The sequence below is a fragment of the Betta splendens genome, chromosome 16 (genome assembly GCF_900634795.4).
Source record: "Betta splendens chromosome 16, fBetSpl5.4, whole genome shotgun sequence".
Classification (NCBI taxonomy): domain Eukaryota; kingdom Metazoa; phylum Chordata; class Actinopteri; order Anabantiformes; family Osphronemidae; genus Betta; species Betta splendens.
In genome coordinates, this window is record NC_040896.2 from 2,395,338 (window position 1) to 2,423,122 (window position 27,785).

Genomic DNA, 27,785 nt, shown 5'->3' on the forward strand with positions numbered 1-27,785 from the left:
CTTTCAAAATAAAAGCCCCAATCCTGATCTTTAGCTAAAGATAACAATAGTTCTGCTTTCAACAGGTATATTATGACTAGTTATTTAGACTAATATACTGTTTAGCAAATATCTGCACGGGCCTTTTCCATATTCTTTCAAAATAAAAGCACCAATCCAAATTATTACCTTTAACAGGACTATTTATGCTTTTGAATGGGTAATCGTGACTGGTTAATGTGACTGTTTTCCAGTTTAGCTATTAAGCACACACAGCGTCTCCACATCCTTTCAAAATAAAAGCCCCATTTCGGATCTTTAGCTAAAAATGGCAATATTTCTGCGTTTAGCTGGTGTATTGTGACTATATGATATGACAATCTTAAAGTTTAGAAATTACCTGCACAGGTGTCATCAATATCCTTTCAAAGTAAAAGTACCAATCCAAATTTTTAGCTTTAATAGCATAAATTCTGTTTTTGAATGATCAATTGTGAATCGGCAATAAGTCTGTAAGTAATTACTGGTTTATTATTACTAGTTAATGAAAAAATGTAACAGTTACTCACACAAGCTTCCTGTAAATCATTTCAAAAGTACTAAACATTTAGTGCGACTAACTAAGCTCTAAACCTTTTTGATTTCTGCTTTTGACCGCTTTTTTTGTTATTTAGGACTACTTAATGAGCGCTTTTTCCAGTTTAGCAATTTAGGACACACAATTCCTCAAATTACTTTCAAAATAAAAGCACCAATCTAATTCTTTAGCCTAAATATCGCTTTTGTGCATTTGACTAGTTAATTATAACTAGTTAATGAAACTATTTTACTGTTCAGCAATTATCTGCACACACTTCCTTCAAAGTTTCAGCTTTTATCAATTTAAATTCAAATAGTTGTTCTGAAGCAAATTTATGCCATATTAAATATTTCCAAAACGTTTAGCTACTCATTCAGCTCTTGAAATCAAAACTATTTAACTACAATATTTAGCCATTTTGATACATTTGGCTATATTACAACAAATTAAGCAAACCTTTACACACTTCCTTGATTTTCAGCAATTCGTTAATCTTACCAAATCTTTGTCGTGTTTCCTCCATATGAAATTCAACTATTTCAGCTTCTTCTGCAAATATTCAGCACTGTTTAATCGATTCCTATTTCCCCTTAGATACATTGAACTATGCTTTACATGCTTGAGCTATTTTCATCTGTTTTAAATGTTTCAGCTGCTTTCAGCAACTCTTCAGGAATATTTTCAGCTTGGAAGCATTCACTGTGCATTTTCTTATGGAAATGCTTTATCTAGGTATTATCAATGCTTCCAGCATTCACTGTTATGTTGTTGTAATCTTTATTAGTGGGAGAGCTGAACAGCTCTCACTCTCAACGCTTCGTCGTAGAATCGCCGTTCAACTTTCTAAACGTGTGTCGTCTTTAGGAGATGGGGGCTATTACTTTTCACGTTTTCAGCTTTTCAACTTTTAACGTATTCAACATTTTTCGTCGTTTTTTTATAATGGTCGTCTATGCTGCAAACGCCTTCCACTGTATTGTTTTTCTAAGCTTTATTATTATTATTATTATTATAGTGGGAGAGCTGAACAGCGCTCACCACTATTGAGATCTTCGCTCCTTATTGTTATTAGTCGGGAGAGCTGACAGCTCTAACACTATTGAGGATGCTTCGCTCTTTTTTATTAGTAGGGAGAGCTGAACAGCTCTCCCACTATTGATATCTTCGCTCCTCTTTATTAGTGGGAGAGCTGACAGCTCTCACACTGTTTGATATCTTCGGCTCGTTTAGTTTTCTATTATTATTATTGTCGCCCCGTTTTTCGGATCGCTTTCATTCATCGTCTCAAAACGCTTCGTCGTAGAATCAATCGTTCAACGTTTCTAAACGTGCGTCATCGTTAGACGATGCAGGCTATTACTTTCCACCGTTTTCAGCTTTTCAACTTTTAACGTTATCAACGTTTTTCGTCGTTTTTTTATAATGGTCGTCTATGGGAATCATCGGTTCAACTTTCTGTCAACTTCCCTCTTTTCATTAGCGTCTATCATCGTCATACTTTGGCGTAGAAACGTCATTTCAACGTCACAAAGCCGTCAATCATCTTTCAACGTTCTCCGTGTAAATCAGCGTCCTCGTATCTTTTATAGTTTTCCCGGACTTGTGAGCGTTTAAATATCGTGTGGTTTTGTTAAATTTTCAGCTTTCCATTAGTGTGTATTGGGTCAGTTAGAGTGCGTGATGTCACAGCTACAGTGAGAAGGTGCACTTTTTTAAGACAGAACTTCTGTCTATAACTGTCACTACAGCCACAATTTTTACTCTATCAACGTAATTACTTCACCTAAATCGTAGTCATAATTGTCTTCTTTCTAATGATGTGTCTGGCTTTACCCTCAGACCTATACTTTAGTCGCTATCAACCTCAAAGTGCAGAGAGATCCTGAAATTCTCCCATAGACTTTAATGATAATTTTCGGCAGACGTCTGGGGAGAAAAACAGAGGAGACATATTTTGAAATTGCCACTGTGGCTACAAGCTTTTGTCCTTAAACATAAAATTCACACCATTTGCTCATTGAAGCCTTGGGACTCGTAAAATGAAATAATTGTTGTGATAACTATCATGGTTTAGCTGGAACAAGCCTGTTTATACAGGGTGAAACTCTGCTTTTACAGAGCAGAGTGAGCCTGATTTTCCCGCCTTTTGTCTCCATGGCGACGGCGCAGCTGCAGATTTGACTGACAGGTCAAAACTGCTGATGCTCTGTGTACAGAGCAGTTCCATGCTTATTATTGATTACTCAACTACAATATTGGATTGTGTAGTAATTAAGCACACACTTCCTCTTAATCCTTTCAAAATAAAAGCACCAAGCCAAATAATTAGCTTTAATAGCAATATTTCTACTTTTAGATGGGTAATTATGACTATTTAAAGATAGATTAACAGTTTAGTAATTACCCACACGTGCTTCCTCTACATCCTTTCAAAATAAAAGCACCAATGCCAATTATTAGCTTTAACTGCACTGTTTTTGCCTTTGAATGGGTAATTGTGATTATTTAAAGACTAATTGACAATTACACTATTACCCCCACACATTTCCTCTAAATCCTTTCAAAATAAAAGCACCAATTACAATTTATTACCTTTAATGGCAAGATTGATTAGAAAATTTCTGGTTCTGAATACTTACCAATCGTTAATGAGACTACTTTAGAGTTCAGTAAATAACCACTCACACTTATTAGGGTGCTTTTATTCTGAAAGGGCTTAATCTAAATATTTTGCTTTAACAGGGCTATTCTTGCTATTGAATGATAAATTATGACTATCTAATGACTATTTTATAGTTTAGTAATCACTCACACACAGCCTCCAAATCCTTTCAAAATAAAAGCACCAATGTAAAATAATACCCTAAATGGCAAGATTTTTGTTTCTGACTGGTAAATTTTTAATAGTTATTATATATATATATATATATATATATATATATATATATATATATATATATATATATATATATATATATATATAGTTAGGTAATTATTTACAAATACTTTCGTCAAATCAAAAAGCTAGTCAGCTTATTTATGATTGTCAACAATGCACTCTGGTCAACATCTTTTTACCTTGGTCAACTTTTGAATCATTGTCATCTCTTTAATATTGTCATAGTATGACCTTGGTCATCTTTTTAATCATCGTCTTTTTAATCGCCATCTTTTGTCATCGTTTTAATCTTTGTCAACGTTTTCATCGTTTTCATTGTTTTGCCGTAGTCAACTTTTGGACGTAGTCAACTTTTTTGACGTCAGCAGCTTAATCAGCGTTTGGCCTCGTTGCGGTAGCAGATGAGCTCTCCCACGTAATTTCTCGAAAAATTACTTTTCAAATTATTAATAGTTTGATATTAATGTAGAAACATTATTCTGTGTAGAAACATTAATATACCTCGAAGTTGGGGCAACAGGTTTGTTTTAAAGCTGAAACCACGCTTGTGTCAATCTAGTCAATGCCAGATATCAATTCAATGAGTTACCACTCATGAACACCAATAACCACTTTCTTGTGATAAAACCAAATCAGTCTCTTATGCCGTGAATTCTTGTCACGGTTCAGTGACCTCTGTTTAAATCTGAAGAACAATGCACACAAAACCAGATTCCTTTAACGTTTTATTAATATAACACTACTGGATATATGAATAACATAATATGGAAATACTCAAATAAACAGAATAGAAAATGAGAGAACGATCAGAATGAGATGATGAACAGTGAATGAATCAATGAGTGAAAACCCAGTGACCCAGAATGGTCAAGACCTGAGTGTGTGATGGCTTTGATCATGTCAGGTTTTGGCAGAGCTCGGACCCACATGCACAGCACAGAGACCACACAGGCAGATCGTAGGGATAAACAGTTTATTCAGAATCACAGGCAGTCCGGGTCATGCACAGTCAATCACGGGGCTTCGGTACCGGTGGGGCAGGCTGGTTCGGATCCAGGGGCAGGCAGAGGTTCAGTAACAGAAGATCGCAGTTTACAGTACCGTGAGGGAGTAGGCAGTCTCGTAGTCGGGCGGTCAGGTTCGTTATTCCAGAGCAGTCCAAGCAGTAGTACAGATTAGGGAGTCGGCGAGAATCAGGAGTCAGAAACAGAGCAGGGTCAAAGCACACGAACAGAGTAACTAAATGCTGGAAAGTGAAGTCTGGCGTTCAACGATCTGGCAAAGTGTTCTGGGGCTAGTGGTGCTTAAGAATACTGAGGGCGATTACTGATGCGGAGCAGGTGAGTCTAATGAGGGACGGAAGTAAGGCTGAAACTAATGATGAGTGGCAGGAAACCGGAAATGCAATACAATAAAACAGGAAGTGACCCGTAGACGTGACAGATCAAGAGAAAAGAATATTTGTCTCTAACTAATTCAAATCTGAGGATAACTAATCAATTTGGAATGTTCAATTTTAGGGCTTTGAGAAACACCAGAATTCTCAGAGGATTAGAGATGTTCGTCTTGCCTTAGTTTGGAGCTGTAGCCGCTGTGCAGCGTCTCCCGTTACCAGTTAGTTGAGCAGGCGTGCCCTCTCTGGTCCAGGTGCCACGGCCTCTGGGCCAGGAATCGTCGCCCGAGATTGATGATGACGGCTCGGGTTCAGCAAAGTAACAGTCAGCCAGGCTGGACTTTCCAAGGTGTTTCCAAGCGTCAGCGCTACTTAAACTGGCCCAAAAGCAAACGGGCTGGAATCTAATTTAATTGGTTCAATCAAAAATAGCGAGTCAATTAAGGACTGGTTGTGATAGTTTCAGTTTCGCAGAGTTTCTTGATGACTTTCTAACGTTACAAAAATCGTTGTTCGTTCGTGTTTCTAAGTTTAACTTAATTTAAGAACAAAGGAAAATTAAAGAAAAGTAATGCGATGCAAAAAAAAAAAGTGAAAGAAGTTTGAAGATAGAGGGAAGTCCGTTTCCACTAGGGTGTCCCTGGTTTAAATACCCCTGGGGCAGTGGTCACTGCAGGGCGGAGAAATGACTTCAACCAGTGGTGAAGAGTTCCACCTCTTCAGATCAGGAATCAAACTATTTGATTTGGATCGCTCCTAAATCTGGGATAACTAAGGTTTCCTCTTTTCATCAAGCTCAAAGTTCCATCACACCATAACACAATAAACATGTAATGATCACTTTGACACTCAAATGAGCAGAGAAGTCAGAATGGTTAACCAGCAACATTAAATGCAAAGAATCTTAAGGTCTTATATATGGTCCCTTATAACGCTGTAACAAATGAAATGTTATTCATGATGCCTGGTCTTGTCTTATGCAACACCCAGTAAACACTAAAACATACACGAATAATAAATGCAAGCAAAATCTAATTATAAATGACCTAATCTGGACATTACTAATTAAACAATTGTAACACTTAAAAATGTGATACAATAATGAGGATACCGAATTGTAGCTGGTGGAAATAGTCCATGTGTATGTTGCACAGATTAAAAGAAGTAAAGAAGGTGAGTCTCTCTATTTCAACTTTGTGTCTACACACAAAGGAAAGCAGGGTGATGAGTTGAAGTCCCTTTGTAACTTTAGGAATTTCCTGGCAAATCTGTAGATCAGGCATTGAACATCACACAGAAACCAATCTAATATCAAATGAAAACATTTTGTCCACAGAATACAATGACATCAGTTTAATGGAAGTTGAAAGCTCTGGTGCGTCTGAACCAGAACTTCTGTCCAAATGAAGTCTCTCGTTCTCTTTTATGAGCACATTCCACATTTTGTGGCTGGTGGTGCCAGTTCTGGGAGAGACAGCTTCTTGGTGATAAATGTGACAGCCTCTCCTTTTGGCATGATAAGCAGAGGTAGAATCCTGAGGGATTTAAAGGTAGATCAACAAAGTGGGCTCATGGTTCTTTGATATGGACATTTGAGATGTTGGCGTCAATTGGTGCCTGTGGTGATAGAAGCCAGTCTCCTGTTGTGGAAAAAGATTCAGGGTCCCTTATCTCTGGGGACTGAAAGGGACGTAGGGGCTCTTCAAAGGAGGGAGTTAAGTTCACATGTAGGTCAGGTTACCTCAGTCCAGACGTGGATTGCTACACTGTAAAACCAGTCAACAATTCTGCCAAGAGGTTCAGCAGGAGACAAGAGCAGATCTCTGAATAAAGCCTCCACACGTTTGTCAAACATGGGCATCGTTGTGACTGGATTGCTTCTTAAGATGTCAGTCTTTGCTGCCCAGTCCAGCTCCTCAAAGTTGACTTCCTCACCCTGCTGCTGTTTTATTGCCTCAATCACTTCAGGCCAACGCATTTCAGCTTCAGAAAATGTACAGAAGAACATCAGAGTTCCCAACTGTCTGATCATTGCAAACTGAGCAGGGAACGCCATGGCTTCTAGCTTTGGAGTTTTGAAAAAGCTAACTGGACTGTTTCCTTCAGCAGGTGCTACACAGTAAATCCCTTCACTAAAACATAATATCTCCTCTGCAATATCTGGAGGCTGAAGGCACGATTCTAGAGCAAAGCCACCACTGGGCATGTCACCATCCTGTTCATTTATCTGCTCCTCTGGCTCCTCTGGTTTATCATCATGAGGCATCATGTCTAGGCTTTCTTGCAAATCAGTTCCATTATTTATGTCACAACATATGTTGTTCTCAAACTCATCAATTTCCATGAGATCCTCTTTATCATAATCCCCATCCATTTCCTCGTCTGAATCATCTACATCAGGAAGTGTTGGGTCACACAGCTCTGCCTCATCTCTGATAGTTACGTCCTCATACTGTGGGTGGATCTGTTTTAGTTTATGTAGAGCTCTCACAAGTCTAGACCAGTTTACAGTCTGGAATAACTAATGGCCTTTGTAACACAGTCGTCTCTTAAGTTTTACTCTCATAACCTGAGACTCACTTCTTAGTCTGGGTAAAGCATCAACTGTTTTCTGTACCTCTGAAGGAACACACACAACGTTGCCACGTATTGACGCCTGTCTGCCTTTAGGAAGTGGAATGATCTTAGCAAAGGGAGTGCACTTGGCTATGAGATGTCTCTCCAATATGTTGAGATCAGACAACTCTTGCGGAATTTCAACAAGCTCCAGATTGTTTGCCACAGCAAGAGGGACCAAGGCTCCATTTTTCAGGTAGTTGTGACAGGTGTAACAAAGCCATTCTTTTTGTTGTTAAATAGGAACCTTGCAGTGTAGACATCTGCAGTCATCTGCACAGAGATGAATGTACTTTCCTGTTAAACATTCTTCCACAACATGTGGATTTTTGACATAATTTGACCTTATGCAGGGTCGTACTTGATTTGGAAAGGATGCTTTGTGACACATTGTGCACACATAAGTGGGACCATTTTTTATTTGTGTCTTAAATAATAATATTGCCTTTTTAATCAAAGGGTTCTCAGTTTCATGCATTTGGCTACTTGTTCGTCTGTACTTTCTTTTTATTTGCACTGCACATCTCATCTTAATAAATGAAAGATTGATTCTATACTTTGCCTGCATAAAAAGTTTCATGACCTGTCTTTGTTTTTTTCTAAACACTGGTTCAGTTTTGTAACGCTGTATTATGTAAGATTTCTGTTTGTTCTTAAATCGACTGCCCTCTCTGTATCGCTTCTTTATATATTGTTTTTTATTGTCTCTAAATCCACTGTCCTCTCTGTAGCGTTTGTTTATGTATTGCTTCTTATTGTCTCTAAATCCACTGTCCTCTCTGTAGCGTTTGTTTATGTATTGCTTCTTATTGTCTCTAAATCCACTGTCCTCTCTGTAGCGTTTGTTTATGTATTGCTTCTTATTGTCTCTAAATCCACTGTCCTCTCTGTAGCGTTTGTTTATGTATTGCTTCTTATTGTCTCTAAATCCACTGTCCTCTCTGTAGCGGGACTTGCCATACAGTTTCTGTTTGTCCTTAAATCCACTGTTTTCTTTGTAGCGGGACTTGATATATAGTTTCTGTTTGCCCTTGAAGTCACTGTCCTCTCTGTAGCGGGTATTGATGTATTACTTTCTTCTTTGTCTGAATTCATTGTCTTGTTTGTACCGTTGGTTCTGTCTTTCCCTTCTCTTAAGTTTGAAATCAGCTGTTTGATGTTTGTCCTGTGATATTTGTCTATCTGAAGACTGCACTGTTTTCCTTTTCAATTTTCGTCTTTTATTTTTGTCACATTTTGACAGTTTTGTCACATTCTGATACTTTGTTTCCTTCAATCCACCATTGTAATCATTGTCACTTACTGTAGCAGATGATGTTGCAATATTTTCTGTTGAGGTTTGCTGTGACACATCAGAAAGGTAATGGACATCAACAATGTCAGTCTTTGGTGCCACAAAGTGAACATTATCATCTTTATTATGTATTGCAAGAGATGATGAAGCATCTGAGCTGTACTGCGCCTGCCTTCACCAGAGAAGTTTGCCATGCGCATGCTGGTAAACTCCAAAAGGTGTCAGTTCATATACACCTGAGAATGGTGTGCCTAGAATCTCATGACATCTTAGAAGCCTGTCAATCATATCACTGACACGTGTAAAAGTCAGCATCGCAGATGTACCTGAGCAGTACACACTCTCACGTGGCAAACCATTGGCTCTTCTAGCATGAGGATCAAAGAAACTGTATCTGCCTGATCTGTTTCTGATCACTGCAATACATAATTGACTCAACATGAGCAAAGCGTACCGCACATCTGTCAACAAACAGCTAAGTCCTGCCTGTAGGTCTAAGAAGGAACTTGCAGATCCATCCAAAGGTTCTCTCAGTCTGCCGTACCCCGTCTCATGAAGGAAGGCAAGAAAAATAAGAGAGTTGCAGGTACACTGGCTGTTTCTGGAATACCCATATTTAATAGAAGCTTGACTGCGTGATGCAAGAACACATAACGGATCAGGACCTGAATCACCTAGATAGTCAACATAACATGGGCCTGCTACACATGGAAAACCATCTCCCATCACATGGTCATGTGACTTCAGTTGTAAAGCTTCAACTTGGCTTTGATCCCATTTCTCAGTGATGTCATCATACACATTGGGGTTACCTGTGGTGTTACCTGTAGTGCTGGTTGATTCCGATGTTTACAAGGGCGCACTCCCTCCACATCGCCAGTTGTATTTTTTCTCCCCTAGGACTGATCACGGTGAGCTCGCGCAGGGGAAGATTTTCACCTCTACACATGATTTGGCTAATGTACAAGTTGATAAAAAAGTAAAGTAAAAAAAAGTATTTTATTATTATTATTATTAAATTTTATTTTTTGGATCAGACCAAGATACTTACTTTTGTAACTTTTCCACTTATGGAAAACACCTCTGGGGCTGAATTGCCCAGGTCTTCTATTGGCACAAGAGGTGATATGGAAAACAACAAAGCTTCCCCTCTTGCCATATCGGTTTGGGGTACTTCTATTTTGCTTGACCTGCACCAGCAGAAAAAGTGTCAACCAATACAAACTGTTTTAATATTTTACCCACATACATGTCTACATACATGACTACATGCTTGAGTTTGTGTGTGTGTGTGTGTGTGTGTGTGTGTGTGTGTGTGTGTGTGTGTGTGTGTGTGTGTGTGTGTGTGTGTGTGAGAGAGAGAGAGAGAGAGAGAGAGAAAAAGCAGCATTTATCAATCATATCAAAATCAAAATAATAATCAATTATCAAAATCAAAAATCAAAATATCATTTTGCTGTCTCTCATGAAATTTAGGAACCCAGAATTTGTGACTTGGCTTTTATTTATAATGTAGCTTTCCCCCTTATTGATTTTCTCAAGCATTCCGATGCCTGTGCCCACTGCAGAGGCCCTTAGCAGCTGCTTCCCATCCCAGAATACAGCAATTATGCGTCGCTGGCTGCAAGTGGCCTCTGGGGTGGGGGAGAAACCTAAACCTTAACGCCTAGAAAGTTAAAAGTTAGATTAATCTCACTTATTCATATAGAATTGTTTTATGGTAATATTTGAGTTAAACTCTAAAAACACCATTATTGATTACAAAAAAAAATTATTGAAAAGGAATTAAAATGTTACCTTTACAGATTCTCTGATGGACACGCAAGCAACGTGTGCCATTTCATGCTGGCTTCTGGAAGACATCTATGAAACCATTAACAAAATAAAATAGTTACTGTGCAAAAAAATTATATCTTGAAAATTGACAATATTTACGTTTTTTTATATTAATTGATATTAATTAAAATATTAGGCCCATGTTATTGTCCTATGTGGTAGTGTCCTGTTTACACCTATAGTAGATACAGGTGGGTGACACACTGACACATCTTTAATTTTAACTTAACAAAACTCTATTTTTAACAAAATTTACTCCTATTGTTAGACGTATTCTGTAATCAAACTCTGAGCCTCTTTCACGGCTCAGTTTCCTAATAAGAATAGCCTTTAAAATAAAACCTCTACTGTAAACGGCAAACTTAATATCATTTTAAGCAACGTCGCCGCTATGTTTGCTTTTGGCAATAATATTAAAAATTTATAAGGAGCTGCACAGTAGTTAAACAGTACAGTAACTAACGGTTAACGGTTAAATAGAAATTAATAGCGTCACACGGATGAAGCTAGCCGGTCGCATAGGCATAAACGTTATATCGCTTTTCAGCTCAGTTATCGTATTTTCTGGTATTTATTCTACCGACTGTAAACGACAAACTTCATATCACTTTAAGCAATGTCGCTGCTATGTTTGCTATTGGCATTAATATTACAAATATATTCAGAGCTGCACAGTAGCTAAATATGTAGCTAAATAAACAGTAGCTTATTTAGCTAAATAGTAGCTAAATAAGCGTTCACGATTGAATAAAAATGTTGACTATTGTCTCTAGCCAGTAAAATACTTCTTACCACTGTAATACATTCCACCAACTGAAAACAAAGATTCATTGCTCACACTATAATTTAATTTGCATATTTAACAAGCTAATAATCGAAACATTTTTGTTGACATAGAATCTTGTTGTCTGTGTACAGTATCAGACGTTAAGTTAACAAATTTATCTAGAAAGTTCAGAAAAGGAAGGGCAAGAAAATAATATTTTAGCTTTTCAAATAATTTATGATGAATACTTACCTGTCAACTATAGGCACAAATGACGGTTTCCTCTGCCGTTGTCTGGTACTTAACTTCATGGGTGATTCAAGTGCACTCGGCAATTGTAGAATCAAATATACTAAAATATGACTCTTCTTTCACACACAAATTACATGAAACCCTCTGAAATTACCCAAGGTTGTAGAGTTTTGGCAGATATTTTATTATTTAGTTTAAACTCTTTAAATATTATTAATAATAATTAATAATACCTATACCAGTAAAGTTACATACAAAAGTAAAGGTAGGAGTATGCAGGTGGTCCACATTCTATGTGAACAAGGCCAGTAGAAGATGCCCAGGAAAGGGTTGAGTGGAAACTAATGATTTGCTGTAGTGACTCCTGATAGGAACAGCTCAAAGTTGAAGAAAAAGAAGATGAAGAACCAAACAAGAACAGGCATAATATAGTTATAATATGAGTAGATGAAATAATTTTGTGTGATCAATCATTTATTTCTATTCGTAGCAACAAGAAACAAAAAACGGTAAAGAAAAATAAGAGAGTGAAGGCATGACTCAATAGCAAAACCACCATTGGGCATATCTCTATCCTGTTCATTTATCTGCTCATCTGGCTCCTCTGGTTTGTCATCATGGGGCATCATGTCTAGATTTCCTTCCAAATCAAGTGCATTATGCATGTCATGACGTATGTTGTTCTCAACCTCATCAATCTCCATGAGATCATCTTTATCATAATTTCCCTCCATTTCCTCTTCTGAATCATCATCATCTACTTCAGGAAGTGTTGGGTTACACAGCTCTGCCTCATCTCTGATAGTTACATTCTCATACTGTGGATGGATCTGTTTCAGCTTAACTGTGTAATTGTTTATTAAGTAGTCATAATTAACCAGTCAGAATTGGTTATTTACTGAAGTGTAAAATAGTCTCATTAACGATTGGTAATTATTCAGTCACAACCAGAAACTAAAACAAATAAATTGCATTGGTGATTTTATTTTGAAAGGATTTAGAGGAAATGTGTGGGGGTAATAACGTAACTGTCAATTAGTCTTTAAATAGTCATAATTACCCAGCCAAAATCAGAAATATTGCTATTAAAGCTGATTATTTGGCTTGGTGCTTTTATTTTGAAAGGATTTAGAGGAAGTGTGTGCTTAATTACTACACAATCCAATAGTGTACTGGACTAATCAGTAATAAGCATGGAACTGCTCTGTACACTGAGCATCAGCAGTTTGACCTGGCAGTCAAATCTGCAGCTGCGCCGTCGCCATGGAGACGAAAGGCGGGAAAATCAGGCTCACTCTGCTCTGTGAAAGCAGACTTTCACCCTTGATAAATAGGCTTATTCCAGCAAAACCATAATAGTTATTCAATTCAATTCTATTCAATTCAATTTTATTTATATAGCGCCAAATCACAACAAAGTTATTTCAAGGCACTTTACAAAGTAAGGTTTAAAACCTCACACAACTAAACCCAACAAATCCCACATACAGCAAGCATTTAATTTGACAGCAACAGTGGAGAGGAAAAACTCCCTCTCTAACGAGGAAGAAACCTCCAGCAGAACCAGGCTGGATGTGGGCGGCCATCTGCCTCGGCCGGTTAGGGTGAGAGGATAGAGAGAAAAGCAACAGCAGCAAGCAACAACAGAGCACAGGCAGGATGGTTGGATCCGCAGCTGCCCATCACAGACACCAAACTTTGAGTCCAATGATACCTGTAGGTGAGGACAGAGAGGGAGAGAGAGAGAGAGAGAGAGCGGGAGAAGCACAACTACTGGACAGAAAGAGACAAGGTTAGTTAAACATGGGACAATGATGGGAGGTTATTGGACAGAAGAGGTAGAAGGAAACAGAGGAGCTCAGTGTATAAATTAAGTTAAGTCCCCCAGCAGTCTATGTCTATTGCAGCTTAACTAAGAGATGGTTCCTGTGACTAACAATCATTGCCAGTGACCTGAACCATCTCTAACTATAAGCTTTATCAAAAAGGAAGGTTTTAAGCCTAATCTTAAAGGTGGAGAGTGTGTCAGCTTCTCGAACCTGAAGAGGGAGCTGGTTCCAGAGGAGAGGAGCTTGGTAGCTAAAAGCTCTGCCCCCTGTTCTACATTTAAACACTCTAGGAACCACAAGTAGCCCAGCGCTCTGAGAACGAAGTGTTCTGCTGGGAGCATAAGGAACTATGAGGTCTTTAAGATAAGAAGGAGCTTTATCATTGAGTACTTTGTTGGTGAGTAGGAGAATTTTAAATTCCAACCTACATTTTCCAGGCAGCCAGTGCAAAGAAGCTAATGTAGGAGAAATGTGATCTCTCTTTCTAAGTCCTGTCAGGACTCTGGCTGCAGCATTTTGAATAAGCTGTAGGCTTTTTAAGGAGCTGTTAGGACATCCTATGAGTAAGGAGTTACAGTAGTCCAGCCTAGAGGTAACAAATGCATGGATCAGTTTCTCTGCATCGCTCTGAGAGAGGATGCTTCTGATTTTAACTATATTTCTAAGGTGGAAGTAGGCGGTTCTGGAGATTTGTTTAATGTATGATGTAAAAGAGAGATCCTGGTCAAAGATGGCAGCAAGGTTCCTCACAGTAGAATCTGAAGCTAATGTTATGCCATCCAGGGTGGCTATCTGACTCAATAGTGTCTCTCTCAGATTTTAGGCCCAACAATAAGAATCTCGGTTTTATCTGAGTTTAGTTGAAGGAAGTTTTGGGACATTCAGGATTTGATGTCTTTTAAACAACCCTGAATTTTGACTAGTTGATCTGTTTCATTTGGTTCCAAGGACATATATAGCTGAGTATCATCTGCGTAAAAATGAAAATTAATAGAATGCTTTCTAATCTAAGTTATTACAAAAATATTTTCATTTTATAAATCCCAAGGCTTCCCTGAACATGTGGAGTTAATTTTATGTTTGAGGACTAAAGCTTGTAGCCACAGTCACAATTTCAAAATACGTCTACTCTTGTTTTTCTCGCCAGACGTCTGCTGAAAATTATCATTAGGGTCTATGGGAGAATTTCGGGATCTCTCTGCGATTTGAGGTTGATAGCGACTAAAGTATAGGTCTGAGGGTATATCCAGACACATCATTAGAAAGAAGACAATTATGACTACTATTTAGTGAAGTAATTACATTGATAGAGTAAAAATTGTGGCTGTAGTGACAAGTTAAAGACAGAAGTTCTGTCTTAAAAAAGCGCAACTTCTCACTGTAGCTGTGACATCACGCACTCTAGCAGACGCAATACACACTAATGGAAAAGCTGAAAATTTAACAAAAACCACACGATATTTAAACGCTCACAAGTCGAAAAGTATAGAAGATACGAAGACGCTGATGTACACAGAGAACGTTGAAAGATGATAGACGCTTTTGACGTTGAAATGACGTCTCTACGTCAAAGTATGACGATGACAGAAGCTGACGAAAAGAGGCAAGTTGACAGAAAGTTGAACGATGATTTCCATAGACGACCATTATAAAAAAACGATGAAAAAAGTTGAATAACGTTAAAAGTTGAAAAGCTGAAAACGTGAAAAGTAATAGCCCCCATCTCCTAAAGACGACACACGTTTAGAACGTTAAACGATGATTCTACGATGAAGCGTTGAGACGATGAAAGCGACCGAAAAACGGGGCGAAATAATAATAATAAGAAGAAGAGGAAAAACTAGAAAAAGTAATTTCTCGAGAAATTACGTGGGAGAGCTGATCTGCTGCCGCAACGATGCCAAACGCTGATTAAGCTGCTGACGTCAAAAAGTTGACTACGTCCAAAAGTTGACTACGGCAAAATGATGAAAATGATGAAAACAAGAAAACGTTGACAAAGAATAAAACGATGACAGAAGATGGCGATTTAAAAAATTCCAAATTTGACCAAGCTGAAAAGATGTCAAAGATTAAAAAGTTGACCAAGGTGCATTGTTGACAACCATAAATAAGCTGACTAGCTTTTTGATTTGAAGAAAGTATTTGTAAATAATTACCTAACTATTTAATAGTTTAATACCTATTAAAAATTTACCAGTCAGAAACAAAAATCTTGCCATTTAGGGTAATAAATTACATTGGTGCTTTTATTTTGAAAGGATTTAGAGGTTGTGTGTGAGTTATTAACTAAACTAAACTATAAAATAGTCATTAGATAGTCATAATTTATCATTCAATAGCAAGAATAGCCCTATTAAAGCAAAAGATTTAGATTTAGCCCTTTCAGAATAAAAGCACCCTAGTAAGTTTGAGTGGCTTTTTACTGAACTCTGAAGTAGTCTCATTAACGATTGGTAAGTATTCAGAACCACAAATTTTCTAATCAATCTTGCCATTAAAGCTAAAAAATTGTAATTGGTGCTTTTATTTTGAAAGGATTTAGAGGAAATGTGTGAGGGTAATAGCGTAACTGTCAATTAGTCTTTAAATAAGCTTAAATAAGCATGTAACTGCTGTCTACACTGAGCATCAGGAGTTTGACCTGTCAGTGAAGTCTGCAGCTGCGCCGTCGCCATGGAGACGAAAGGCGGGAAAATCAGGCTCACTCTGCTCTGTAAAAGCAGAGTTTCACCCTGTATAAACAGGCTTGTTCCAGCTAAACCATAATAGTTATCACAAAAATTATTTTATTTTACGAGTCCCAAGTCTTCAATGAGCAAATGGTGTAAATTTTATGTTTGAGGATTAAAGACTGAAGTCACAGTCGCAACTTCAAAATATGTCTCCTCTGTTTTTCTCCCCAGACGTCTGCCGAAAATTATCATTAGGGTCTATGGGAGAATTTCAGGATCTCTCTACGCTTTGAGGTTGATAGCGACTAAAGTATAGGTCTGAGGGTAAAGCCAGACACATCATTAGAAAGAAGACAATTATGACTACGATTTAGTGAAATAATTACATTGATAGAGTAAAAATTGTGGCTGTAGTGACGAAGTTATAGACAGAAGTTCTGTCTTTATAAAGCGCACCCTCTCACTGTAGCTGTGACATCACGCACTCTAGTTGACGCAATACACACTAATGGAAACGCTAAAGAATAACTGAAAACCACACGATATTTAGACGCTCACAAGTCAAAAACTATAGAAGATACGAGGACGCTGCTTCACACAGATAAAGTTAAAAGATGATAGACGCTTTAGACGTTGAAATGACGTTTCTACGCCAAAGTATGACGATGATAGATGCTGATGAAAAGAGAGAAGTTGACAAAAAGTTGAACGATGACTCCCATAGACGACCATTATTAAAAAAACGACGGAAAAAGTTGAATAACGTTAAAAGTTGAAAAGCTGAAAACGTAAAAAATAATAGCCCCCATCTCCTAAAGACGACACACGTTTAGAAAGTTGAACTGCGATTCTACAATGAACCGTTGACTAGAAGTGTTGAGCTGTTCAGCTCTCCCACTAATAATAAAGACCGAAGATAACAATAGTGTGAGAGCTGTTCAGCTCTCCCACTAATTACTGGAATATCAACCAAATCAGTAAATCATAAAATAAGTTTATATGCTGACGATGTGTTACTGTTTCTCCTGGAGCCACAGACGTCTCTTCCTACAACTATCAGCCTCATAGATGAATTCTCAGGACTTTCAGAATACTCTATTAACTGGACCAAATCTATAGTGCTACCACCTAACCTTAAGGTGACTAACATCTCCTCTACCACACTCCATTCAGGGAAGATTAACACTAGAACTACTGGGTTTTCTAAATATACCCATTCCAACTAGAAGGTGGTCAAATGATCTGCTCGGCTAGCTGAGACCCTGAATCATCTGTGAACAGCTGCTTTTGTTAGGTAAAGAGGGCCATCACTGACGCACTCTAGGTGGTGGGTTGCGTGGGCTCGCTGACCCTGCTCCTGCCTGCAAGGCTGCACAGTTCCTTTGAGTCTATGAGTGACATCCACTGTTACAATGTTCCACCGCTATGTGCGTGGATTTTTCAACGTGAAAGGATGAGTGTCATTGTTGCGGTCTCACCAAAGAAGGCAATAAGAGACATCAATAATACAATAAGACAGTTTCAGATCCTTCTCAAATGTGGCGAAGCTTTGTTTATTTACAAAAAAGAAACAGTTCAAATATTGTTTGCACTGTAACTTAACCAAAAATTACAGAAAAGATGACAGTACACTCATCAAGTTTTAACAAATGTGCAATAAAAAATATAAACAGAAAACGCTTGAAAGTGTTTTTTACAGTCGTAGCACTTAAAAGTGTCAGCCTTTAAGGCAATCTGTTTGCATTTTCAGCGCGGTATCACCGGGTTTTTAGCGCGTTGGAGCTGTGTTACGTCTATTTGGCCTATAGGTGGCGATCAGCCCCCACACTGGCCTTTATGACGCTGTCCTATACTTATGTTATATAGGCCCATGTAGAGATATGCATTCACGCCTCCGTGGTGTAATGGTTTGTTTATTGTTTAACAGGCTTGATGTGTCAATTTTTTACCCCGGGTTCGAATCCCAGTGGAAGCAGAAGTTGTAATTACTGAACATTTTTATATTTTCGCATACAAGAAAATAGCAAATGATTAATAGGGCTGTCTGCCTGTATTATTTAGCAGAGCTACAGCCATGTTACCAAGAGGTTCACCAGCCGCTTTCGGCAGTGAGTCATAGACTGACGTTGTTCTGCCCGCTTTTATGTAAACACGGAACTCTTCACAGTTTTTTCAAACGTAGATTTTGTTAATTTCGTTCTTCATATACAACAACATGCACATGCTAAAAATTACTGAAAAGATGACTGTACACCCATCTAGTTTGGGTGAACAGAAAACGCTTGAAAGGGTTTCCGTTTTATATTCCGTTTATTTCATTATTACTCCTTTCCACATAAAGTCGTTGCAGAGCTACAGCCGTGTTCCTACAAAGTTAACCAGCTGTTTATTTTGTTATTTCCTCTTTCATGTCTGTCTGGTGAATGAAAGTGGGCGGGGCCATCCGCGTCCCAGAGTGGTGACACTGGGGGAAGGGGAAACACGCATCAACACGCAGGACAAAGATCTGCGTTTCTCTGCTGCTGCAGCCTCGGCTGCGTTGGGTTGTTAGTCTCCCTTTCACCATATAAAATGTGTTCCTGCCAAGTTGATCAGCCGCTTTCAGAATCAAAATCGTTTTTATTCCCCCAGGTTTGAACAGGGCAAACATTATTTTTAGTTCCAAAAAAAATCCCGTACGGTTTGCACTGTAACGTCACCAAAAATTACGAAAAAACGACAGTACAGTTTTAATAAATGTGCAATAAAATATAAACAGAAAACGCTTGAAAGCGTTTCCGTTTTATATTTCGTTTCTTTCGTTTTTTTCCCTTTCATCTGTACCACATAAAGTCATTGCAGAGCTAGAGCCATGTTCCCAAGAGGTTCACCAGCCGCTTTCAGCGGTGACACACGCATGGACGTTGTTCTGCCCGTTTTCATGTAGACAAATGAGTTTGTATGCGTGTGGTGCGGTTGGAGTGTGGGGGGTCCGGTTTTCCGCCCGGGGTACTTTGAACGTCTGCCTAGGTGGTCTCTTTTCTGCTGAACCCCACCAATTGCAATGAGGTCGGGCCGATGGGTTAGGCCCCGCTCTGCTCGTGTAGGGGTGGTGGACTGGGGGTGGGCCTCACTCTGGTCGTGGAGGCATCTCCTGGCGGGCTCCCTACGGACCGTGGGTCCTCGGGCTCTACTCTTTCAGGCCGACCCTCCCACCGGGGGGGAGTGTTTGCCCCTGGTTCTCATGGGGTGGACAGCGTTGACCCCCGGTGGCCCACTCTGGCCTCGGGTGCTGTCTCTGTGGCTGCTGCAGCTCTGCCTGGGGAGCTCTGTGTGGGCGGCTTGGGTCGCAACACCTGCCCTCCTGGAACTGAAGGTGTGTGGGCTCCCTGGCTGCTGGGATTCCTTCCTCTGCTTGTTGGATGGGCGTTGTGGCCGAGCCCCTCACATCACCCTGGCTTCCACAAGTGGCATTGTTCATGCACCAACGTCTGCCTCACCCTTTGGGTGAATAATGTTAAGCTACAGCCTTACTAACCTTGTAGTGTGACACTTTCCAAATACAACTGTAAGTATTACTGATACTTATCACTACCAATATCAATAATGTGAGAATAGGGAAATTGTGGTGTTGTACAGTATGTCATGACTTCTTTAAGTAGTATGGGATATGTATAACAATGCATATGTGTATGTATATGTTTGTATGAGTATATGCACATACCTTAACACTATTATTGGTATTATTATTATTTAATTTTTTTTCCTCCGGCGCCGGTCGAGCTGGCTGCTGGTCACAACAGCTCCTGTCCTCTTACTTCTATTTATTACTTTCTTCACTTATTTAAGTTTACCTTTCTAGTGTGTTGTTAGTAACATTAGTGTACACAACCTGTACACAGCTTTTATATAGTTTTTCTAAGTTTGGCGCAGTACAAACGCTGTTTTAAAGCCACGATGTGCGTCGGGGTCAGAGCGCGCATTGTTTACACCGCGGAGCAGCTGATCGCGCTGCGCAGCGCCGTAGTTCTGCCCAGAGACAGACACGAGATCACCGCTGAGGTGCTGGTGAAGACCCGACGTGGGCGCCGCGCCGGAAAACTACGACGGGAGAAAACGAGACGCTTCAGGCCCGCTGTCCCCTCCGTCATCATGGGGAACGTGAGATCTCTCCACAACAAGATCGACGAGCTCGCGGCGCTCACACGGCACCAGCCGGAGTACAGAACGAGCAGCGTCCTGCTGTTCACGGAGACCTGGCTGACGTCACTCATCCCGGACTCGACTGTCGCACTGGACAATTTTCATCTGCTACGTGCGGACAGAACGGAGAACAGCGGTAAGAGGAAGGGAGGGGGCCTGGCTGTGTTTGTGAACATCAGGTGGTGTATGCCACAACATTGCACTGTCAAAATGAAGCTGTGTAACAGAGACATTGAGCTGTTAGCGGTGGGCATGAGGCCATTCTACCTGCCACGGGAGTTCACACGCGTTATAATAATTGCTGTGTACGTCCCACCCTCCGCTAACGCTGACACAGCTTCTGAGACCCTGCTCTCAGTCACCAGCAGGCTGCAAACACAGCACCCCACAGGCCCTCTTCCTGATCTCTGGGGACTTTAACCATGCACCTCCTTCAGCTGCTCTGCCTACATACACCCAGTATGTGACCTGCCCCACCAGCGACAATAAAACACTGGACTTATTCTACGCCAACACCAAAGAGGCCTACGCTGCATCCTCCCTCCCACCGCTGGGCAGAGCTGACCACAACATTCTGCATCTCCTGCCTGTGTATAAACATGTTGTACACAGGCAGCCGGTGGTGCCCCGCACAGTAAAGAGGTGGACAGCTGAGAGCGAGGAGGCTCTCAGGGACTGTTTTAACACCACTGTTCGGACGGAGCTCTGCGACCCACATGGGGAGGACATTAACGCAATAACAGACTGTGTAACGGACTACATAAACTTCTGCTGTGAAAACACTGTTCCCTCCAGGCGGGTTCGGTGTTTCACCAACAGCAAGCCATGGGTCACCCCTGATATTAAAGCTCTGCTAAAGGAGAAGAAGAGAGCATTTGAATCAGGGGACAGGGAGGAGCTGAGGAGGGTGCAGACGGAGCTGAGGAGGAAAATCCGTGAGGGGAAGTCCAGCTACAGGAGGAAGATGGAGGAGCAGCTGCAGCACAACAATGTCAGTGAGGTGTGGAGGAGCCTGAAAACCATCTCAGGCTTCAAAGCTCCACACCCACAGGCTGAGGGGGACCTGAGCTGGGTCAACGAGCTGAACTCACACTTTAATAGGTTTGACCAAGCACCCACTCACACCTCCCAGCAGCTGCCTCCGAACCTCTTGTCACCTCATACCACTGGATTACCAGCCCCCACAGCCCTTCACACCTTTACACAAAGCCCTCTACCCTCAGCCCTGACGACTGGTGACTCATCCCAACCACACCCCCTCACTTCACACCACACTGAGACAGTGTGAGTCCTGTGCAGGCGAACTGTGTGGAGTTATGGAGCATGTCTTCAACCTGAGCCTCAAGCTGAGGGTGGTACCACAGTTCTGGAAGACCTCCTGCGTGGTACCAGTGCCCAAGACAGCGCACGCCAAAGACCCCAGCAGCTTCAGACCAGTGGCTCTGACATCACACCTGATGAAGACACTGGAGAGACTGGTCCTGGGTCACCTCAGCTCTGCAGTGGGAACCTACCTGGACCCGCTGCAGTTCGCCTACCGACACGGCATAGGAGTAGACGACGCCGTCATCTCCCTCCTACATCGAGCCCTTTCCCACCTAGAGAAGCCCGGCAGCACTGTGAGGATCATGTTCTTTGACTTCTCCAGTGCCTTCAACACCATCCAGCCGGTGCTTCTGAAACACAAACTGGAGGAGGCTGGTGTTGACCTTCATCTGACGGAGTGGATTATGGACTATCTTACAAACAGGCCTCACTTTGTGAGAGCCAGGGACTGTGGGTCTGACACTCAGACCTGCAGGGACTGTGGGTCTGACACTCAGACCTGCAGTGTGGGGGCCCCACACTCTTCACCCTCTATACGTCAGACTTCAGACACAACACGGACAGCTGTGTTCTGCAGAAGTTCTCTGATGACTCTGCGATCGTCGGACTGATCACCGATGATGACGATACAGAGTACAGAGGACTCACTCAGAACTTAGGGGACTGGTGCCAGCGGAACCACCTCCTGATCAATGCAGGGAAAAGATCCTGGATGTACCAAAACGTCCTTCAACTAAATTCAGATAAAACCAAAATTCTTATCGCTGGGCCTAAAAATCACAGAGACACTATTGAGTCAAACAGCCACCCTGGGTGCCATAACATTAGATTCAGATTGTACTTTCATCTTTAACCAGGATCTCTCTTTTACATCATGTCATGGCTCAGCAACACATCATACATTAAACAAATCTCCAGAACCGCCTACTTTCACCTTAGAAATATAATTAAAGAAGCATCCTTTCTCAGGGCGATGCAAAGAAACTGATTCAAAGATTCTGATTCTTTATGGATTCAAAGCCTATAGATTATTCAAAATGCTACCGCCAGAGTTCTGACAGGACAGGACTACATTAGCTTCTCTGCACTGGTTGTCGGTAAAATGTAGAATAGATTTAAAAATTCTCCTACTCACCTACAAAGCACTTAAGGATAAAGCTCCTTATTATCTTAAAGACCTCATAGTTCCTTATGCTCCCAGCAGAACACTGCTTCTCAGAGCGCTGGGCTACTTGTGGTTCCTAGAGTTTTTAAATGTAGAATGGGAGGCAGAGCTTTTAGCTCCAAGCTCCTCTCCTGTGGAACTAACTCCCTATTCAGGTTCGAGAAGGTGACACACTCACCACCTTTAAGATTAGGCCTAAAACCTTCCTTTTTGATAAAGCTTATAGTTAGAGATGGTTCAAGTCACTGGCAATGATTGTTAGTAATAGGAACCATCTCTTCAGTTAAGCTGCAATAGACATAGACTGCTGGGGGACTTAATTTATACACTAAGCGCCTCTGTTTCCTTCTACCTCTTCTGTCCAATAACCTCCCATCATTGTTCTATGTTTAACTAACCTTGTCTTTTTCTCTCCAGTCGTTGTGCTTCTCCCCCGCTTTCTCTCTCTCCTCCATTCTGTCCTCACCTACAGGTATCATCGGACTCAGAGCTTTGTGTCTGTGATGGGCAGCTGTGGATCCAACCATCCTGCCTGTATCCAGGCCCTGGTCCAACCGTCCTGCCTGTGCTCTGCTTGTTGTTGTTGCTGTGCTTTCTCTCTCTCTCTCTATCCTCTCACCCCAACCGGTCGAGGCAGATGGCCGCCTACATCCAGCCTGGTCCTGCTAGAGGTTTCTTCCTCGTTAGAGAGGGAGTTTTTCCTCTCCACTGCTGAGGTCAAATTAAATGCTTGCTGTATGTGGGATTTGTTGGGTTTAGTTGTGTGAGGTCTTAAACCTTACTTTGTAAAGTGCCTTGAGATAACTTTGTGATTTGGCGCTATATAAATAAAATTGAATTGAATAGAATTGAATCCATAGCCAGTTTATTATTTGGCTGAGGGGGTTCATACCTATGCAGAACAGCAGTGGGGACAGTGCATCTCCTTGGTATATGCCACATTTGATGTATACTTGGGCAAGTGGCTTCCCATTGGCTTCAAGGGTGGTTCTCCACAACCTCATCGATTTTGCAATAAAGGCCCTTAGAGTTCTGTTAAGGGCTTCCCCATTGCCTTTCCAAATTTAAAATTCAGCTACTTCCTCTGCAGCTACTGTCAGCTGTTATAAATGTTTGCACAACATTCAACTATTCTTGCAGATATTGGACTCTTTTTACCTATTTTGATACATTCAGCTATATTTCATCAAATTCAGTAATCCTTTACATACTTTTTTCATTTTAGCAATTCTTGAATTTCAGCAGATCTCGTTCCTTAATGTGTTTAAGCTACTTTCAGCTATGTTTTAAATGTTTCAGCTATTTTCAGCAATTATTCAGCAATACATTCAGCATGGGAACATTCATTGTGCATTTTCCTCATTCATAGTCATACTTTTCTTCTTTCTAATGATGTGTCTGCTTTAGACCTGTAGCTGCTTCAAAGCTCAGAGAGTTCTAGAATTCTTCCCACAGAGTCTAATGCATTCGTCTGTGAGACTTTTTAGGAGAAACGCAGAAGTCCTACATTTTTAAATTGTGACTGTGGCCACAATGTTTAGTCTTCAAGCATAAAACTGATACCAGTTGCTCATTAAAGCCTTGGCATTCATAAAGTAAAGTTAATTTTGGATAACTATAATGGTTTTGCTGTAACAAGCATGTTTAGCAGAGGTGCAACTCTGCTTTTACAGCGCAGAATGGAGCTGATTTTCCTGCCTTTCGTCTCCATGACAACGGCGCAGCTGCAGCTTTGACTGACTGATTGATTGACTGTTCAAATTGTGCCCATTGTAGCAGCTCTATGCATATTACTGATTAGTTCATTACCCTATTTGAATGTTTAGTAATTATTCACACACTTCCTCAGAATATTTCAAAATAAAAGCACCAATCCAAGTTTTAGCTTTAATAGGACTATTTATGCATTTGAATGGGTCATTGTGACTAGTTAATGAGAATATTTTATATTTAGCTATTAAGCACACACAGCCCCTCCACATCCTTTCAAAATAAAAGCCCCAATCCTGATTGTTAGGTAAAGATAGCAATATTTCTGCTTTGAACAGGTCTATTATGACTAGTTAATTAAACTAATATATTGTTTGGCAAATACCTGCACAGGCCTTTTCCATATACTTTCAAAATAAAAGCACCAATCGAAAAGAAATTTTAATAGTACTATTTTTGCTTTTGAATGGATAATCGTGACTGGTTAATGTGACTGTTTTACAGTTTAGCTATTAAGCCCTCACAGCTTCTCCACATCCTTTCAAAATAAAAGCCCCAATCCTGATCTTTAGCTAAAGATAGCATTATTTCTGCGTTCAGCTGGTGTATTGTGACTAGATATGACTATTTTAATGTTTGGAAATTACCTGCACAGGTGTCCTCAATATTCTTTCAAAATAAAAGCACCAATCCAAATCTTTAGCTTTAATAGCACAATTTCTATTTTTGAATGGTTAATTGTGGCAAGTAATGAGACTATTTTACAGTTTAGCTATAAAGCACACATCTCTAAATCCTTTTAAAATAAAAGCATCAAACTAAATTTAGCTTTAATAGAATAAATTCTGCCTTTAAATGGGTAATTGTGAATCGGTAATGAGTCTATAAGTAATTACCTGTTTATTATGACTAGTTAATGAGACAATTTTGCAATTTAACAATTACCCACACAAGCTTCCTGTAAATCATTTCAAAATATTTTTGGTGCTATATAAATAAAATTGAATTGAATTGTTTATTTGTTTATTGTTATCTGAATTTTTATCACTGTGAATGCTGAACATTATTTGCTCAAACCTCTGATAAAACAAATAATACTAATGTTCCAGCAACGCTTATAAGGCTTCAGCAATTTTAGGAAATGATTTAAAAAAAATGTTTTTTTACTGTTAGGATTAAGTCATTTATGTTTTATTATATGACTGAATCATAAATACTTACTAAATGTTATTATTCTTCATTTTGAAATTCAACTGTTTCTGCTTGGTCTGTAGTCATGCACTCTGTTTACAGTACTTTTACTATTTATATGATATAAGATATAGAACATATTTAGCCATACTTTTTACATATGTATCAGCTACTTTTAACTTTGCTTCTGCAATGCTTAAGGGCTACATTCAGCATCACAGTATCCTGAGTGCATTCTTTTTAGGAAATACTTTGTGTACAGTTGTTATTATACTGTAGTTTTTTTCATATATTTCTTGCAATAGTCCAGCATATGTTCATATCTTCAAATCTAAGTAATTTTACCCTTGCCTTAATATACCCACAATCAAGAGTGCAGGAGAATTACCTTACCTGTAGGTACTGTGGTGAGGGTGGGGTGTAGACACTACTGTTCATTGTATTGGTACGACAGTTGAGCTCCTGGCCTTTAGTCTTCACAGATAGCTCCACAGGACTGTATGCTCCAAATGTCACATTCTCTTGACTAAATTTGTGCACCCACACAAAAATATGCATTCATGACAATCACAGCACATCGTTCCAGGAGAGGCCATTAAAGAATGTATGACTGTCACATTACCTGTCAAGAGACTCCAGGTCAGGCATATTCATCCTCCACACTACACCCCACACCTCATCTCCAGGGCTGTGGTCTATAGTTGCCACACCTCCATGCCACCATGTCAAGAAAAGAGATTTACCCACTGTAACACAGATGACAAAATACAAGAACTTTGTTTACAGTTTTGCACATGATTCATTTTGTTTGGTTCATAAGCCACAAACTTTCACATATACTAACATATATGTTTATAATGTATATAAAAAAGGGCAATGACAATAAAACAGACTGTACCTTGAGCCTGGCCACACAATGGACTGTAACAGATGGGTTCTTAAGCTGGGGTCGCTCCTTCAAAAGGTTGCTCCCATATGCAAAATACAGAAAAGGGAAGTGGGAAGTTTCCATGTTGTCCCAAAGTTTTTTGCCACTAAGAGGATGAAAAGAATGTACTTTTTGCCACAGTTGAGTATTTGGAGGAGCAGAGCACTGATGTGAAACCGTATGAGATCCAGGGTGACAGAAATGAAGTACTGGCCTTCCAGCACACTCACACCATTCTCATGCTAATGCTCTGGCCTGCCTCTGTGTCCTATTCACACTCACAATACAGAGTGACCATGGTGCTGAGCCAAAACCAGATTAGTTTGGAAGTTATTTGTGTTCTTGTGCTTTACCTTTTACATCAAATTTAGATGGATTGTAAAATTAAAGTGTAATAAAAAAATCCCATCAGTCCACCTGCAATGACCCACAATAATATTTAAAAAAAAAATAATAATAAAAAAGTTTAAATTTAAAATCATGTTTAAAAAGGTATTCAAATCATTTGATTTAACCAAATGCATTATGTGTTCTTAATTTTTGCAGAGATGTGTTTAAAAGTGGGTACAAAATTGCCCAGATCAAATGACATGAGGAGCGGTGATACGTTGACTTGATTTAGTGGAATGACTGAAATCACTGAAGAGAAGACAGGGAGTGGGCATGGTCCAAAGCAGGGGCCTGGCATGGTGAGAGAGAGGAGGGAGAGAGGAGGGAAACAGGATGGCTGGCCGAGCCAGCCAAGGGATCCTGACAAAGCCTCTCCCTCAAGGGCCAGATTCCAGAAAGCCCAACCTACAGTAGGCCCCCCTCCACCAAGCATGGTGGGTAGAGGAATGACAGCAAGGCCAAAAACAAGAAAAAAAGAATAAAATGAATAGGTTAGTGTCCAAAAACAAAACAAGAGACCACTTGGACATCAAGTGGTCTCAACTTTTTTGTCTCGGTGTCTTCCTGGGGCCACATGGAACACCGTTGTGGCCAACGCCAAGGCAGAGCCATCATGGGACGGGAACAGAAAAGGTCCTCTGTTGACCAACACCAGGGACAGGAACAAAATGACTATGAGGAAGATGAGCTGTGGGGGAACGATGTCAGGGGCTGAGTGCAAGGTAGATGGTGAGCAGTGCAGGGATCCTTGTGTCTTAGAAAGAGACAATCTAG

The 27,785-nt window shown here is 40.2% G+C and overlaps 1 protein-coding gene and 1 long non-coding RNA gene across 2 annotated transcripts; both read right to left on the minus strand.

The window, feature by feature from the left end:
- Positions 1-3,607: 3,607 nt before the first annotated feature.
- On the minus strand, positions 3,608-9,959 carry LOC114843339 (uncharacterized). Its single transcript, XR_003783574.3, has 3 exons — positions 9,813-9,959; positions 9,586-9,717; positions 3,608-6,834 (listed from the first exon to the last, which is right to left on the minus strand). It is a non-coding gene; the product is annotated as an uncharacterized LOC114843339 (long non-coding RNA).
- A 258-nt stretch (positions 9,960-10,217) lies between these two features.
- On the minus strand, positions 10,218-27,527 carry LOC129603130 (gamma-glutamylcyclotransferase-like). Its single transcript, XM_055503052.1, has 5 exons — positions 26,572-27,527; positions 26,316-26,441; positions 26,087-26,219; positions 10,559-13,385; positions 10,218-10,427 (listed from the first exon to the last, which is right to left on the minus strand). The coding sequence occupies exons 1-4, from the start codon at positions 26,703-26,705 to the stop codon at positions 13,215-13,217; spliced, it is 564 nt and encodes a 187-aa protein (XP_055359027.1). The 5' UTR covers positions 26,706-27,527; the 3' UTR covers positions 10,218-10,427; positions 10,559-13,214.
- Between the last annotated feature and the right edge of the window lie 258 nt (positions 27,528-27,785).

Excerpts from the sequence above, each read along its gene's own strand:
- LOC129603130 (XM_055503052.1), bottom strand. The coding sequence starts at position 26,705 with ATGGAAACTTCCCACTTCCCTTTTCTGTATTTTGCATATGGGAGCAAC. Across the intron at positions 26,442-26,571 it reads GTACAGTCTGTTTTATTGTC|AGTGGGTAAATCTCTTTTCT; the intron begins ATTGCCCTTTTT and ends CATCTGTGTTAC. Across the intron at positions 13,386-26,086 it reads CCTCACCACAGTACCTACAG|TTGTGCTTCTCCCGCTCTCT; the intron begins GTAAGGTAATTC and ends TCTGTCCAGTAG.